General features: G+C 45.0%; 1 protein-coding gene across 1 annotated transcript in view; it reads left to right on the top strand.

The window, feature by feature from the left end:
• Window positions 1-3,560: 3,560 nt before the first annotated feature.
• itgav (integrin, alpha V) overlaps window positions 3,561-15,188 on the top strand; it is a 92,600-nt gene continuing 80,972 nt past the window's right edge. The window contains exons 1-2 of the mRNA XM_083642108.1: window positions 3,561-4,060; window positions 8,233-8,366. Of these exons, the coding sequence (XP_083498234.1) occupies window positions 3,891-4,060; window positions 8,233-8,366 (304 nt within the window). The 5' untranslated portion in view covers window positions 3,561-3,890. The remainder of the gene's footprint in view (window positions 4,061-8,232; window positions 8,367-15,188) is intronic.

Here is a 15,188-nt window from a genome sequence, read left to right as displayed (position 1 = left end):
CATAGTCAAACAGTAAGAATAGCTTATGCATACCAGGCGGAATGTGCAGAAAATGCCACTTTTTGGGTTCATTTTTTCATTTTCAAGGGGTGGGGGGTTATTTTCAAGATACAGAGTTACTTTTGGTGTCAAAGTTCTTGTATTGATAGTGTTAATCAAGTCCCAAATGGGTGTGTTGAAATTTTGAACTTGATGATTATCCCCCCCCCCCTACCTTAGGTAAATAAGGCCTAAATATTTTGTAATTATGTGTATAAGAGTCAGACAACTTCTCATAGCAGTGATGGATGACATAGATTGTACATAGGCATGCACAAATGTAACTCTTCCTGAGCCAGTGCTATTATGTGCTGGCAAACTTGTCTCTCCAAACTGGTCTGTAATGTTTCACCTGTAAATAATTTTTGGGCAGTCCACTATTCGGCAGGCCAACAGGATTTGATGTGACCCTTCTCATGTGTTGACCTCTGAGTATGTGCTAATGAACTGGAAGGAGGGCTTACACCAGTCTCAAACATGTTCATGTCAAGGACCCCAGCCTAAACTGACACAAATTACACCACAGACCCCCATTTGATCAGATTTTTGCTGTTAGTTGTTTTACAGAAAGTGTATGAAACCCATGATCAAAACAGTCATACATTCATTCGTTGTGTTACTTATGTCATGTCATTGTGCTACTTATGTCATTGTGTTACATTGCGTTACATTGTGTTACTCATTGTGTTACTTATGGATGGAATTATAGTAAAAAGAAGTTATCCCCCTTATTGCTGGGGATCCCACTTTGAGAACCACGAGTTACACACATGCAAGAAACAGAGAGGGGGGTAAAGAGACAAGGAGAGAAATAACAGGCCTGATTTGTTGTTATTTTGAAATGCATAATTATTTTTACTTTATTATGAATGGCCAAAGGCAATAATAGTTCATATGAACTGGTAAAAAAAAGATTGGTTTACTATAAACTATTTTATTTTCTATTGAATGGTCATGTTTTCTGGTCCTTGTTAGTATTCAATGTTCAACTTGTTTCTATCAGGTGGGTTGCATTTGAACGTGCCAACCAACCCCGTGTTGGGGCTGGATGGCACAATTAGAAATAATGTTCTAACATAAATTGTGCAAGAGAAATATGGTAGAAAGCAAAAAGTGTTCCAACCAACCCCGGGCTCCCCTATATAACGAGACTAGAATCAATAAGTAGCCTAGTAGGCTACTAGTAGTACCACTACCAGTAGCCTAAAACAAGTTTTTATAGACGTAAGCCCAATTACGTTTTATATTGTTTTAACCTCACTTTTATAGGCTATGTCACCTTGTTTTATACTTTGACTTTATGTTTTATAAGGTTAAAAAAACATTGCCAAGTGCTTTGAAGTGTGCTATCAATAAGGAGGCTGTTATTATTGCCATCATCAGTAGGCTAAATAGCCATCCCCTTTGTCAGTTGTATTCTAGACGTGAAACTGTCACTGTTAAGTTATATCTGCTCAGCAGAACACAGCAGCTGTTATCCCAGAGGATGAGACAGTGTTGCGGAAGTGTGTGTTCCGTGTATGATGGGGAATCAACTTCCTGTTGTGGATCGGGACTCTGATGCGTCAAGCTGCGCGCAATACATACAGCGCACGACCGGAAGACGCCTTCAAAATAAAAATGTAACATGTTGCCCTTCACATGTGCTACTGATCTTTTCAAGGAATGGTAGGCTACTTGTCCACTTAGGCTTCATTTCACATGACGGATCACCTCATGTATTGCACGCTTGATAGGTGGGCTTCGATAGCCTATTTGTTCGTTGCTGCTGCTGCACCTGATCATCCTGATTGGATGAACGTCAGGCCGTCTGTGGCCCTGATTGGATGGACTGGGCCATCTGCAGTGAAGTGTGGGAAAAACATGGCGGCTTGTTTAAAACTTTCTCTTCGAAAATGGCTCAGCAAAATGTGTTTATGAAAAGATTGTATACGAGTTTGGGAGGTGGCGAGTCGCACTGCACGGACCTCAATTCCATAAAGTAGACTCAAGCTCAACTTTATGCAAATGAAAAATGGACACTGCGCCCCTGCTTCATTTCTCGAACGAGATTTAATTAAAGACCCTCAGTAAAAAAAAACTTTTCTTCTTGTTCCTTCGGCTGGATGTTTGAGCTTCACTGTGCAAAATGATGTCTGTGCAGATTTTGACACTAAGGCTGTTTCCACAATTGTCTGCTGAAAGTGGAAAGTTTCTCTGTGAAAAGGTGGGTTTCAATAAGCATGATTCGTGACATCACAAACTGGAGCCAATCCCTGTCCAGTATTCAGCAGTTAAAAGCCCCAACACATTCTCACTCACAACTCGTCATAACACTGCAGATCGGTCAGGAACCCTTCTTGTCGTCACTTTGTCACGAGTTGGCCGTGAGAATGTGTTGAAAGCCCATGTTGTATGCTGTGATTGGCTAGTTAGGTTATAGATAACTCTGATTGGCTGCTTAGGATTTTTAAATGAGGGAGAAGGAGGGGAAGTCATTTGAAAGATTTTAACAAGATAATTGAACCTGTTTTGTGGGAAAAACCATCAGACACAAATTATTATTCAAAGTAGAGTATTTTATATACATCTCGAAACATGACTTTAGGGGGTCTTTAAACTCTGAATTTTCGGGGGGACAGTCAGAATTCTGAGAAATAAAGTCATAATTGCAAGAAGTTGAGTTGAATTGAGTGGCCCTAATCATCTTATTATCAAGTAGGCCTATTCCATTCCATTGTAGTCAGAACTCGGAGAAAAATGACTTCCAACACGGAAAATTGCAACAGAGCCGTTGTTCATGTCGGAATTCCGGTCCGAAATTCGAGCAAAAATCTCTGACATAATGTCAGAGCATCAATCTTGTCCATTTGTATTTGTAACAGCTAGCTAGCCTACTGTTAACGTTAATGGGGCCACGTTTTCCCGAGAAGATGCACTGGAACACATTTAGATCAGTAAGTCGGTAGGCTAATTCCAACTCGGAAGTAGGCAATCGACCTCCATTAAAGTGTGATGTTTAACTGAAAATCACAACTCAAAGTGTGATGCTACTGTTATATTGCTTGGTGGAAAAATAAAGTTATTGTTAATCAACAAAGATTTCTTTGAACAATATTGCATCCTTTTATAATCATAGCTGTTTTATGGATGAAAGACCACTCTCCTGGTCCTGCCCATCAAAGCCTCTCAACTTTAAAACAACTTCTCCTGGTTTATTGCTTTGTTCTTGTTTCTTGTTTTAATTCTAATTTATGTGTGTGTGTGTGTGTGTGTGTGTGTGTGTGTGTGTGTGTGTGTGTGTGTGTATATATATGTATATATATATATATATATATATATATATAGGCCTCAATATATATAATTCCCTCCATAATGTGCTGTGTTCGTCGTGGTAACCTTTATTTTGAAAGTCCCAACCGGAAGTCTTCATTTTTGACTGTAACTTTTTGGACCAGGCTGGAACAAGCCCCAGCCTGCGATGACACATAGCCATACACACACAGCGCACACGGACACACACCCCGTCGCCGCTCCCTGCTTGTTCAGTGTCGCTGTGTGTGTTTTCAGGGATCAATCGAGGAAACACACGAACCGCCGATCAAAACCCGACTGTGACGTCTCTGCTGCCGCCCTGCCTGCCTCCGCTACACGGGAGACCGTTCAACACGTTTACATGACGGCTTGTTTTGCTGCGGAGGAGAGCTCAGCCACCACCAGCAGCAGATAGAAGTGAGGGAAGGAGAGAGACTGTCTGAGATTAGTTTCAGGGAGACAGAACACACGCACCACCAGGCGTTATCTTCTCCGCCCTCTGTAGCCGGAGCCTTCCTCCTCTGTAGGCCCCCGGACTCTTCCTCCTCGGCTCGGTCATGGCAGCGGGACAGAGCGGGTCTCTCTGTCTCCTGGTCCTGGTCCTGGTCCTGGCGTGCGGTGTCGTCTCCTTTAATCTGGACGTGGACAAGCCGTCCGTCTACTCCGGCCCGGAGGGAAGCTACTTCGGCTTCGCGGTGGATTTCTTCAAGCAAAAAAACAACCAAAAGTAAAATTTATTGGAGTGATGATGATGATGATGATGATGATGATGATGATGATGATGATGATGATGATGATGACTCGTTATGTATCTGAGCCGCAGCTTTCAACACATTGGACAACCATTGCTCCTTTTATGGTGCTCCAGTCCACTGTCGCACCCGGCTCTCCCAGCAGAACACATTTATTTTCTAGGCTATCACTAATTATATGTGGACAAAAATCAAATATGACATTATTTTTTGACCAAATAGCCTACCTCGATATCAATATTGCGACAATATTGTATTTGTAGCTATGACTATTGGTGCTTTCGCAAAATATTCACACAATGAGATTTTTGATATCAGACCTAATCATCATCAGTAATGTGGATATAATGACTAAGTGGCTAAAGGCAATAGAACAGCTAGAACAGTCTGGTAAGTTCAGAAGATGACATCGCTTTACCCTCTAATGCAGCTGTTAAAAACCAGGAAAAGACATTACTTGTGCCATATTGATGGGGCGGCATTAGCTCAGGAGGTATGAGCTGTCGCCTGGGAATCGGAAGGTTCCCGGCTCGAGGCTGGCTCCTCCCGGCACTGCCGAAGTGTCCTTGAGCAAGACACTGAACCCCTAACTGCTCCCGACGAACAGCTAGCGCCCTGCATGGCTGCAGACCCCTGTGTGAACTGTGAATGGGTGAATGTGAGGTATTCATGTAAAAGCGCTTTGGGTAGTCAATAGACTATATAAAATGCGCTCTATAAATACAGTCCATTTACCATTTACCATATCACGACAGCAAAATAGAATAAAATAAGACTTATCTAATCTAGTCTCATATCACGATATCGATTGCCCAGCCCTGCCTGCCTGCTGTATTTAATAATGAGATTATGCTGACTTTATTTTCTGTCTATGTTCTCCTATGGCATCATTATAATATCCCTATAGGGATTTAGACTAGTGTGTCCAGAGTCCAGCAGTCTGACAACTAATACGACTCTGGGACAGACGGCTGATATTTGGTTTCCGGTGTTGAGCGGATGTCCGTGGCCGTGCTACTGCCAAGACTTCTGTGAGAATGGAGGTGGAGTTGATCGGCCCGATACTTTTTGTTGAATTGTTTCTATAAACAGATGACAGATAACAGCAGATATGAGACGTCGTCGGACTGTAAACAATGACGGAAGCGGAGGTCTCGGTGTGGGCGTCCACTCTACACCGGAAATCTGTCGACAGACATACAGACAGACTGGCAGGCAGGCAGGCAGACAGACAGGCAGGCAGACAGACAGACAGACAGGCAGGCAGACAGACAGGCAGGCAGGCAGGCAGGCAGACAGACAGACAGACAGGCAGGCAGGCAGACAGACAGACAGGCAGGCAGACAGACAGGCAGGCAGACAGACAGACAGGCAGGCAGACAGACAGACAGGCAGGCAGACAGACAGGCAGGCAGACAGACAGACAGGCAGGCAGACAGACAGACAGGCAGGCAGACAGACAGGCAGGCAGACAGACAGACAGGCAGGCAGACAGACAGGCAGGCAGACAGACAGACAGGCAGGCAGGCAGGCAGACAGACAGACAGGCAGGCAGACAGACAGGCAGGCAGGCAGGCAGGCAGGCAGGCAGGCAGGCAGGCAGGCAGGCAGACAGGCAGGCAGGCAGGCAGACAGACAGACAGACAGACAGACAGACAGACAGTCAGGCAGGCAGGCAGGCAGGCAGGCAGACAGTCAGACAGGCAGGCAGGCAGGCAGGCAGACAGTCAGACAGACAGACAGTCAGACAGACAGACAGACAGACAGACAGGCAGGCAGACAGACAGACAGACAGTCAGACAGACAGACAGTCAGGCAGACAGACAGACAGTCAGACAGGCAGACAGTCAGACAGACAGACAGGCAGGCAGACAGACAGACAGACAGACAGACAGTCAGACAGACAGACAGACAGGCAGGCAGGCAGACAGACAGACAGACAGACAGACAGACAGGCAGACAGTCAGACAGGCAGACAGACAGACAGACAGTCAGACAGACAGACAGTCAGACAGACAGACAGGCAGACAGTCAGACAGACAGACAGACAGACAGGCAGGCAGACAGACAGACAGACAGACAGTCAGACAGACAGACAGTCAGACAGGCAGACAGACAGACAGACAGACAGACAGTCAGACAGACAGGCAGACAGTCAGACAGACAGACAGACAGACAGCTAGCTAAACACCTGGCAAAGTACTCAAAAATGGCTTCTGTGGTAGGTCCTGCTATGTGTCACCAGGACCACATTATGCCATGATGATAGGGCATTCACAGACTAGTCGACTAGTCGACTAGTAAAACCACTAGTCGACACTGTGCTTAGTAGTCGACTAGTCGTTTTAGCAAAAAAAAAAAAAAAAATTTTTTTTTTTTTTTTTTTTTTTTTAATATCTTTAAGAAAGAACATACATGGACTATCATATCCCATATCCCCCACAAAGAACATCAAAACACAACAAAACAAAACAAGAAAACTGCATAAGATACACAATAATCCAAGAACAAACAAGACTATTGGACAAACAACCAAACAAAAACAATGCATTCAAAGTAAATACATAGATCTTGCCCTGTTGGCAGCTAGGAAATGCATAGCTTTAAATTGGAAAGCATCCAATCCCCCAGCTGTAGTTCACTGGTGGAATGAACTCTCAAGCTACCATACGTTGGATAACATTTACTACAAGAGCAAAGGCAGATTCTTAGACATCCCCAAAATATGGCAACCACATACAGAGTTTGACTTTAAGAACTTTTTACCCCAGTGTCATTAGGCTTATCAGGATAGGAGCTGAATGCATTGTTTTTGTTTGGTTGTTTGTCCAATAATCTTGTTTGTTCTTGGATTATTGTGTATCTTATGCAGTTTTCTTGTTTTGTTTTGTTGTGTTTTGATGTTCTTTGTGGGGGATATGGGATATGATATTTCATGTATGTCGTGTAAATACCTCATGTTCTTTCTTAAAGATTAAAAAAAAAAAAAAAAAAAAATTTTTTTTTTTTTTTAATTAAAAATAAATTAAAAACGGTTAGTCGACTAGTCGACTACCTTTAGGGACGACTAGTCGACTAGTAAAATTCACTAGTCGTGAATGCCCTACATGATGATGACTGATACATGCACGCGCACGCTCACACACGCTCTCACACACACACACACACACACACACACACACACACACACACACGCTCTCACACACAGACACACACACACACACACATGCTCACACACACACACACACACACACACACACACACACACACACACACACACACACACATGCTCTCACACGCACACACATGCTCTCACACACACACACACACACACATACACACACACACACACACACACACACACACACACACACACACACACACACACACACACAGTTTCAGTAGAACTGTGATGCGGTTCTGCAGGAAACCACCCCAAAACGCAAGGGATTATGGGTAGAAGGAGATGGGAAGCCTATGATGCTCATATTCACCTGTTTCTTCATATGTGTTCACATGTTCTGAGCTGGTACGCCACAGAACACCACAGAAGAAGAAACGGAGACGAGTCTGTCATGTTACATAAAGTTACAGGAAGTCTAGTCTCTAACCACAGCTCTGTCCAATAAACAAGCTGCTGAGTCATGTGACGTGTGTTAACAAGCCCTGGTTGGCTTGTGATTGCTCAGTTTGAACCAATATAGAAAAATGCAACAAAGTCAACTTTTCCTCCTCTCCTCTCCTCTCCTCTCCTCTCCTCTCCTCTCCTCTCCTCTCCTCTCCTCTCCTCTCTTCTCCTCTCTTCTCTTCTCCCATCTCCCATCTCCTCTCCTCTCCTCTCCCATCTCCTCTCCCCCCTCCTCTCCTCTCTCCTCTCCCATCTCCTCTCCCCTCCCCTCCTCTCCTCTCTCTCCTCTCCTCTCCTCTCCTCTCTCTCCTCTCCTCTCCTCTTCCTCTCCCATCTCCTCTCCCCCCCCCCTCCTCTCCTCTCTCTCCTCTCCTCTCCTCTGAGCTCTCTCCCCTCCTCTCCTCTCCTCTGCTCTCCTCTTCCTCTCCTCTTCCTCTCCTCTCCTCTCCTCTCCCCCTCCTCTCATCTCCTCTCCTCTCCTCTCCTCTCCTCTCCTCTCCTCTCCTCTCCTCTCCTCAGGTCAGATGTGTTGATCGGAGCTCCTCGAGCCAACTCGTCCCTCCCCAGCAGCAGTGTGGTGGAGAGGGGAGCGGTGTTCTCCTGCCCCTGGACGAACTCTGCCGCCTGCCAGCAGCTGCTGTTCGACAACACTGGTAGGACCGCAAACCCCCGTTTAGCACGTTTAACAGCCACTGTGTTTATGTGAATACACAGAATAACCAGCTGTCCGCCAAGTGAAGCTGTTTTACACGAATAAAGCAGTTAACACTCGTCAGCTGAGGAGTTTCTTTGAATATATACTGTACTTGAAAAATATCTCGTACCAAAACGTATTCAATTCCTGTTTGAGCAAGTGAAGACCGTGTACAGGTGTGACGTGTCCCTTCTTCTTCTAAATATATGAGAAAGAAATGTCGATATCCCAATAGAAGACTTTCAGGTGATGATGTCACGCTCTCTGGCGGCCATCTTGGAGGTCCTCAACTCTGTGAACAGCTGACTTGGCATTCACACCAAACGTGATTTTGCAAATTAGCGTGGTGAGATGACATACAAAGACAAAGCAAACAGGCGGCAAGAAGGAATCAAATGAAGTATTTTTGATGAGAAATGAATGATTGCGAGTCCAGAACACAGTCAAATAATTGCCAAAACTTTATTTAAAAGGACACAAGAAACGATGTGTAAACGGTTGTTGATTTTTCTAAACGGATATGATTTAATATCCGTGTAGCCGTGTAGTCAGTCGTGTACACGGTGACATCCCTACTTACAATGTCACATTTTGTCAACAGTAGAGAAGTCAACTATGCAACACACAGTCTATGACAGCTAAGACTTTTTGAAGCAATAGAGGAGCACTTGTAGAAAGTAGTTTGAGAAGGAATAAGTCACGTAACATTTAGTTGGATTTTTTCCCCTAAGAAGAGGGAGAAAGATGTTAGCTCAAGATGGGCCCAGGTGGAGCCTGAAAAGGTGTGTTTTTCAGTCTCCGCCCAAAGATGTGCAGTGATTTGTCCGTCCTGACTGAAGGGGGGAGAGGGGGGAGTAACCCGGTGAAAGATTTGTTGAATATCGTCAACAGCTCATATTATCGTCACGTTTCGTCTGCTCCCCCCCCCCCCCCCTGCTGTGCATGTTGTTGACCCCTCTGCTGCGGCCGGGCGTAGAAACGGCCCGTCACACTGATTGAAAGCACAAAGCAGATAATTGGGGCGAGTGCTCGTTAGGGCGACAGCCCCCCAGCTCTCACAGCTCCCTGCCGCGTTACGTAGGCAGGCTTCAGCCAGGCCCTCTCTGCTCTCGTGTCAGGACCCATTCTGGAATGTGTGGAGGAGCAGGAGCTGTGTAGCCAACTCAAAGTGTGTGTGTGTGTGTGTGTGTGTGTGTGTGTGTGCACGTGTGTGTGTGTGTGTGTGCGTGCGCGTGTGTGTGCGCATGTGTGTGCGTGCGTGTGTGTGTGTGTGTGCGTGTGTGTGCATGCGTGCACTCCTATTCCTTGTCTTTTGTTTCTCCCTAATGCAGAGAGCAAACTGTTCTAGCAGGCAGCGATAACAGCTGAGTTTAGGTGTTTATTGTACTGAGCTGACAGAAGAAGAGAGCAGGGGTTTGTCTTCCTGATGTTCTACAGGCTTTATATACTATAGTATTATATTGATGTATTTGTAAAAAAAATAAAGTATATGTTTGTCCTTGTATAAAATAGCTTACTGACATTGTTGGCATTCCTGAATTAAATGTATGTTCAAAGTCGGGAAGTTGGAAATCCCCAGTTGTAAAATAATTACAACTTTGGTGCGTTCCAGTGGTCCAGATGAGGAGAAACCAGGGCAAAGACATGGACGCTGTAACATACTCTTCTTAATACAGAAGCTCATGTTCTGCCAATGGTAAATGGCAGTGTTGGCTGACTTGTTAACAGCGTTAGCGTTAGCAACTGTAAGTGCAACTTTGCATTGATGTTTAACCACTGCTTTTAATAGCAAAGGAAATCAATTGTAATACATTATGGATGTATGACAAATTGAATTTGAGCAAATGAACAATAGATCAAGGGTTCTTACAAAGCATTACCTACTGTAAATGACATTCGTCTTGCCATACAGTCCTGGTCAATGCTGTCCTTTACCTTTTGGAACGAAGTGACAGGACAGAGGCATGGTGGCAGTGTGTGTTGTGTTGCAGTGTGTGTTGTGTTGTGTTTGCGTGTGTTGTGGTTTGGGACAGGACAGAGGCATGGTGGCAGTGTGTGTTGTGTTGCAGTGTGTGTTGTGTTGTGTTTGCGTGTGTTGTGGTTTGGGACAGGACAGAGGCATGGTGGCAGTGTGTGTTGTGTTGCAGTGTGTGTTGTGTTGTGTTTGCGTGTGTTGTGGTTTGGGACAGGACAGAGGCATGGTGGCAGTGTGTGTTGTGTTGCAGTGTGTGTTGTGTTGGCGTGTGTTATGGTTTGGGATAGGACAGAGGCATGGTGGCAGTGTGTGTTGTGTTGCAGTGTGTGTTGTGTTTGCGTGTGTTATGGTTTGGGACAGGACAGAGGCATGGTGGCAGTGTGTGTTGTGTTGCAGTGTGTGTTGTGTTGTGTTTGCGTGTGTTATGGTTTGGGACAGGACAGAGGCATGGTGGCAGTGTGTGTTGTGTTGCAGTGTGTGTTGTGTTGTGTTTGCGTGTGTTATGGTTTGGGACAGGACAGAGGCATGGTGGCAGTGTGTGTTGTGTTGTGTTTGCGTGTGTTGTGGTTTGGGACAGGACAGAGGCATGGTGGCAGTGTGTGTTGTGTTGCAGTGTGTGTTGTGTTGTGTTTGCGTGTGTTGTGGTTTGGGACAGGACAGAGGCATGGTGGCAGTGTTTTCTGCGTTATAGAGAGGTGTGAGGAAAATAAGGAGAGGAGAAGAAGAGCTGCGGCTGCTCTCTTTAGATCCTTTCTTAGAAACACTTCCTTATTTGGTCAAAATGCTCCCATTCACAACACTGACACCAAACCCATTCCACTTGGGCTTTTGTTTACAGCATGTTCCCTCCACCCCTCCACGCGCTGAGCAGATGGACCAACTCCCCTCCCTCCCACTGCCCTAGAGCAAGGCACTCTGGAGCCAGCTGGTCCAGTAGAGCTACTTAATGCCTGGTTCAGACTACACGAATTCAGCCCGATTTTAGACCGATTTGGTCGTGCGCGACAGATTTTCAGCGTCGGGCCCGAATATGACCATCGGGGACGACGATCGGCCGTCTTCACCTCTTGTAGTGTGACATAATCAAAGACCAGCGTCGGGACCAGTCGGGACGTCTAGGACGCCTCACGACGCCCTGACGAAAAGACTGGCATGTCAGTCTTTTGGACATGGTTTCGCCTAGTGTGACACCCCGGAAGACAGGTATCAGGTCCTGGGGAGACCGCTCCCCGCTCGATACAGATTTCACCCGCTCGCACTCACCGCTCCGCTCCGCTCAAAAGAATAAAAGAGATAAAAAGGCCAGGGTGTTTTAATTTGCGTTTAAACGCCTGGGAAATGGGCATTGCTCACTACAAATAACATGAGCTCAGCAGAGTCGGCTGCATGTTCGTTTCTCTTCCTTCTCGTCTCGCAGCAGCTGGCAAGAAAATAGTGGGCGTGCACATGAAGTATTGGAGGCTGGAGCGGACATCACAGTGCATCACAGCAGAGCCTGTCACTCACCAAATAACGTTAATTCTGCAAGGGATATATATAGCACCTGGATTACATACATGTTTCACATAGGGTTGTGTTTGGATTTCAATGTTTTATTTTGCCCAATATTGAAATGTTTTACAATTGCATGTTGTGCTAACATAAACATTATTTCTATCTACCACTTTAGCCTATTTAGGCTGATTTGGTTGCTATCTCTTGTCAATGTAGTGGCCTCAATGCATGCTGGGAGATTTCGTTCACAGGTCCGCCTCCCCGACGACCTGTGAACTCGCTGACGACAGCAGACGACGTGATGACGGTGGCATACGATGCTCAAGCGAGAATACACTTGTAGTGTGGCCAGTCTCCCGACCAAGACATGTCACGAATTGATGGCAGTATGATGGCCTCGTCTGACATGGTGACATCGTGAACGACAAAAAATATCGTGTAGTCTGATCCTGGCATAAAGGGGCACTTACCCCCCCCCCCCCCCCCCCCCCCCCAGATTTCTGGCAAAACGGTATTCTTCTTGATTTGAAAATTCTGCAGGCAAGATGGCCGCCTATAGTCCCTTGTAGGGATGGGTCCGATCCAATATCGGTATCGGGTGCCGATATTGGCAGTAATTCACGAATTGGATCGGATCGGGATCGTTTTTTTCTTTTTTTTTTGCAATTCCAGCGCGGGCCGTAATTTGTCCATCTATAATAGTATCCTTCTTTGCCTTGTATATTTTCTTAATTTTGTGTGCTTTTTGCAAGGTATATTAAAAAAAAATCTTTAATTGGCCAAATCTTTGCCTATACTGCATGTTCAAGAAAAATATCGGTATCGGCAGATATCCAAATTCAGGTATCGGAATAGGATCGGAAGTGAAAAAATGTGGATCGGTGCATCCCTAGAATCGGTGCATCCCCCAGAATTCCTAGCCCATAAACTAACTAATAACTTGGCCAATAAGTATGTAACATACAAAATAAAACAAACAGTAATGTCTTCATTTGATGTAGAATGCAAATCAAATCATCGACTGAGATGGCTCGTGCTAAACGATGACTATATGTTTTCTGTTATTGTCTGTCCTGTTTTTAGAACATCGGGGACCATGTTGGAAATAAGTGTTTACACTTTTACATGCTATCCCTTGGATCTTGTTGTCTATATCCATTAATAAAGTCAATCAGTCAATCAATCAATCAATCAATCAATTAAAACGGGTCCATTGGAGTGAATGGAGATGTTGCAACTCTCCTGGCGTGAATTACAGTAACAATCACATGAAAAAAAACATTTTTCACATGCCGACCATTTTAGAGGCCCCCAAAAAAGGTTTCAACCCATAGAGGGCACTTTTCCTGCTGAAAATGATGCATTTTTTGTACAATATGTAACAGTTTGGTCTCAAATGTGGAGAGTTTGACCAGAATCCTTCACACACCACACCAAAAGCCATATTGGTTAAAAGCTGAAAAAGTGTTTTGGGGGTTAGTTACAGTACACTTTAACCAACACATTATTATTATTGTGCACAGCTTCCTTCTTGCTATCTCCTCTCCGATACAGAGAAGCGGTTTCCTGTGTGTGAGTGTGTGTGTGTGTGTGTGTGTGTGTGTGTGTGTGTGTGTGTGTGTGTGTGGGTGTGTGGGTGTGGGTGGGGGTTGGGGTGTGGGTGTGGGTGGCATCCTCACAGTGGCAGCTCAGTGTGCCTGCTTCCTCTCTGACAAGCCACAGACAGACAGACAGGCAAGCAGACAGACAGACAGGCAGACAGACAGGACAGACAGACAGACAGGCAGGCAGGCAGGCAGGCAGACAGACAGACAGTGTATCAACAGAGGGATGGGTCACTTTTGTAATTGATGCTCATGTTGAGGTTGAGGTTCAGGGTCCATGCTTGAATGTGGACATGTCACACTGTTACAGGAAGCTCTCTCTGCCACCTCAGCTCAGCCACAGACGAAGAGTTTTGACTTTATTTGGTAGATTAACATACATCTATCATCATGGTATATGTATCATGAGAGAGAGAGAGGAGACAGAGAGAGAGAGAGAGAGAGAGAGAGAGGGAGAGAGAGAGGAGAGAGATGTATTTTGAGAGAAAAGACCCCAATATATTTGTGGGTGAAAGAGGAAGAGAGAAACTTGGTGAGAGCGATAAAGACAAGGCAAGAAGGGCTTTTTATGCAATCAGAGGAAACATCAAGTTGGACATCTCAATTAAAATCTGGCTCAAAATATTGGACTCTGTTATAGAACCAAATATTTCCCTTTAGGGTTGCGAGGTCTGGGGTCCACTTGCCAACCAAGATTTTACAAAATGGGCCAAACATCAAATCTAAACTCTGCATGCAGAATTCTGCAAAAGCATTCTGTGTGTCCTGTCCAATGGGAAACACCAAACAACACATGCACAGCAGAATCATCTCAAGGACTCTGCCCACAAACACAAGCAGAGCCACCAGACAGAAAGCCCATTGATTAGACTCAAGCAAATGATAAGCAAACAAAAAGACAACTATCTGACACATTGGAAAGAATCAACACAAAAACAGAGCAAATTAGAATGCTATTTGGCCCTAAACAGAGAGTACACAGTGGCAGAATAGCTGAGCACTGTGACTGACCCAAAACGGAGGAAATCCTTGACTATGGACAGACTCTGTGAGCACAGCCTGGCCATCGAGAGAGGCCGCAACAGGCAGAGCTGGCTCCCAAGAGAGGACAGACTGTGCTCCCACTGCACACAACATGCAGTGGAAACCGAGCTGCACTTCCTAACTGCCTGCCACCTATACCAAGACATCAGAGACACATACTTCCCTCAGAGTACAAACATCCAAAAAGACTTTGAAACCATGACGGACAACAAAAAACTTCCATATCTGCTGGGGGAATTACCCCAATGTGTAAAACACAGCAGCACGATGTGTGAACTGTTGTGACAAGAAAAGGACATTAAATTGAACATAACCACCCTATAGCACAGTATAGCTTTAAATACCTATATTTATTAAAACACACACACACACACACACACACACACACACACACACACACACACACACACAGTTCCAACTTATTTGTGTATATACTTTTTAACTACAATGTCCACATTTTTTTTAAACTTTATATTTCATTCATTTTCATTACCTTTACTTGTATATATTTCGCTCAACAACTATTTAAGCACAATTTTTCTCTTTGTACCTTTTAACACGTTCACTGCTGTGGACGAGATATCTCGTCAAGCAGAAACCAACGGTTGACTGCCGTGGACGAGATATCTCGTCAAGCAGAAACCAACGGTTGACTGCCGTGGAC

Source organism: Poromitra crassiceps (genome assembly GCF_964638095.1).
Source record: "Poromitra crassiceps genome assembly, chromosome: 8".
Lineage (NCBI taxonomy): Eukaryota > Metazoa > Chordata > Actinopteri > Beryciformes > Melamphaidae > Poromitra > Poromitra crassiceps.
Note: the sequence above shows the minus strand (reverse complement) of the source record. Positions and strands in the feature narration are given on the sequence as shown.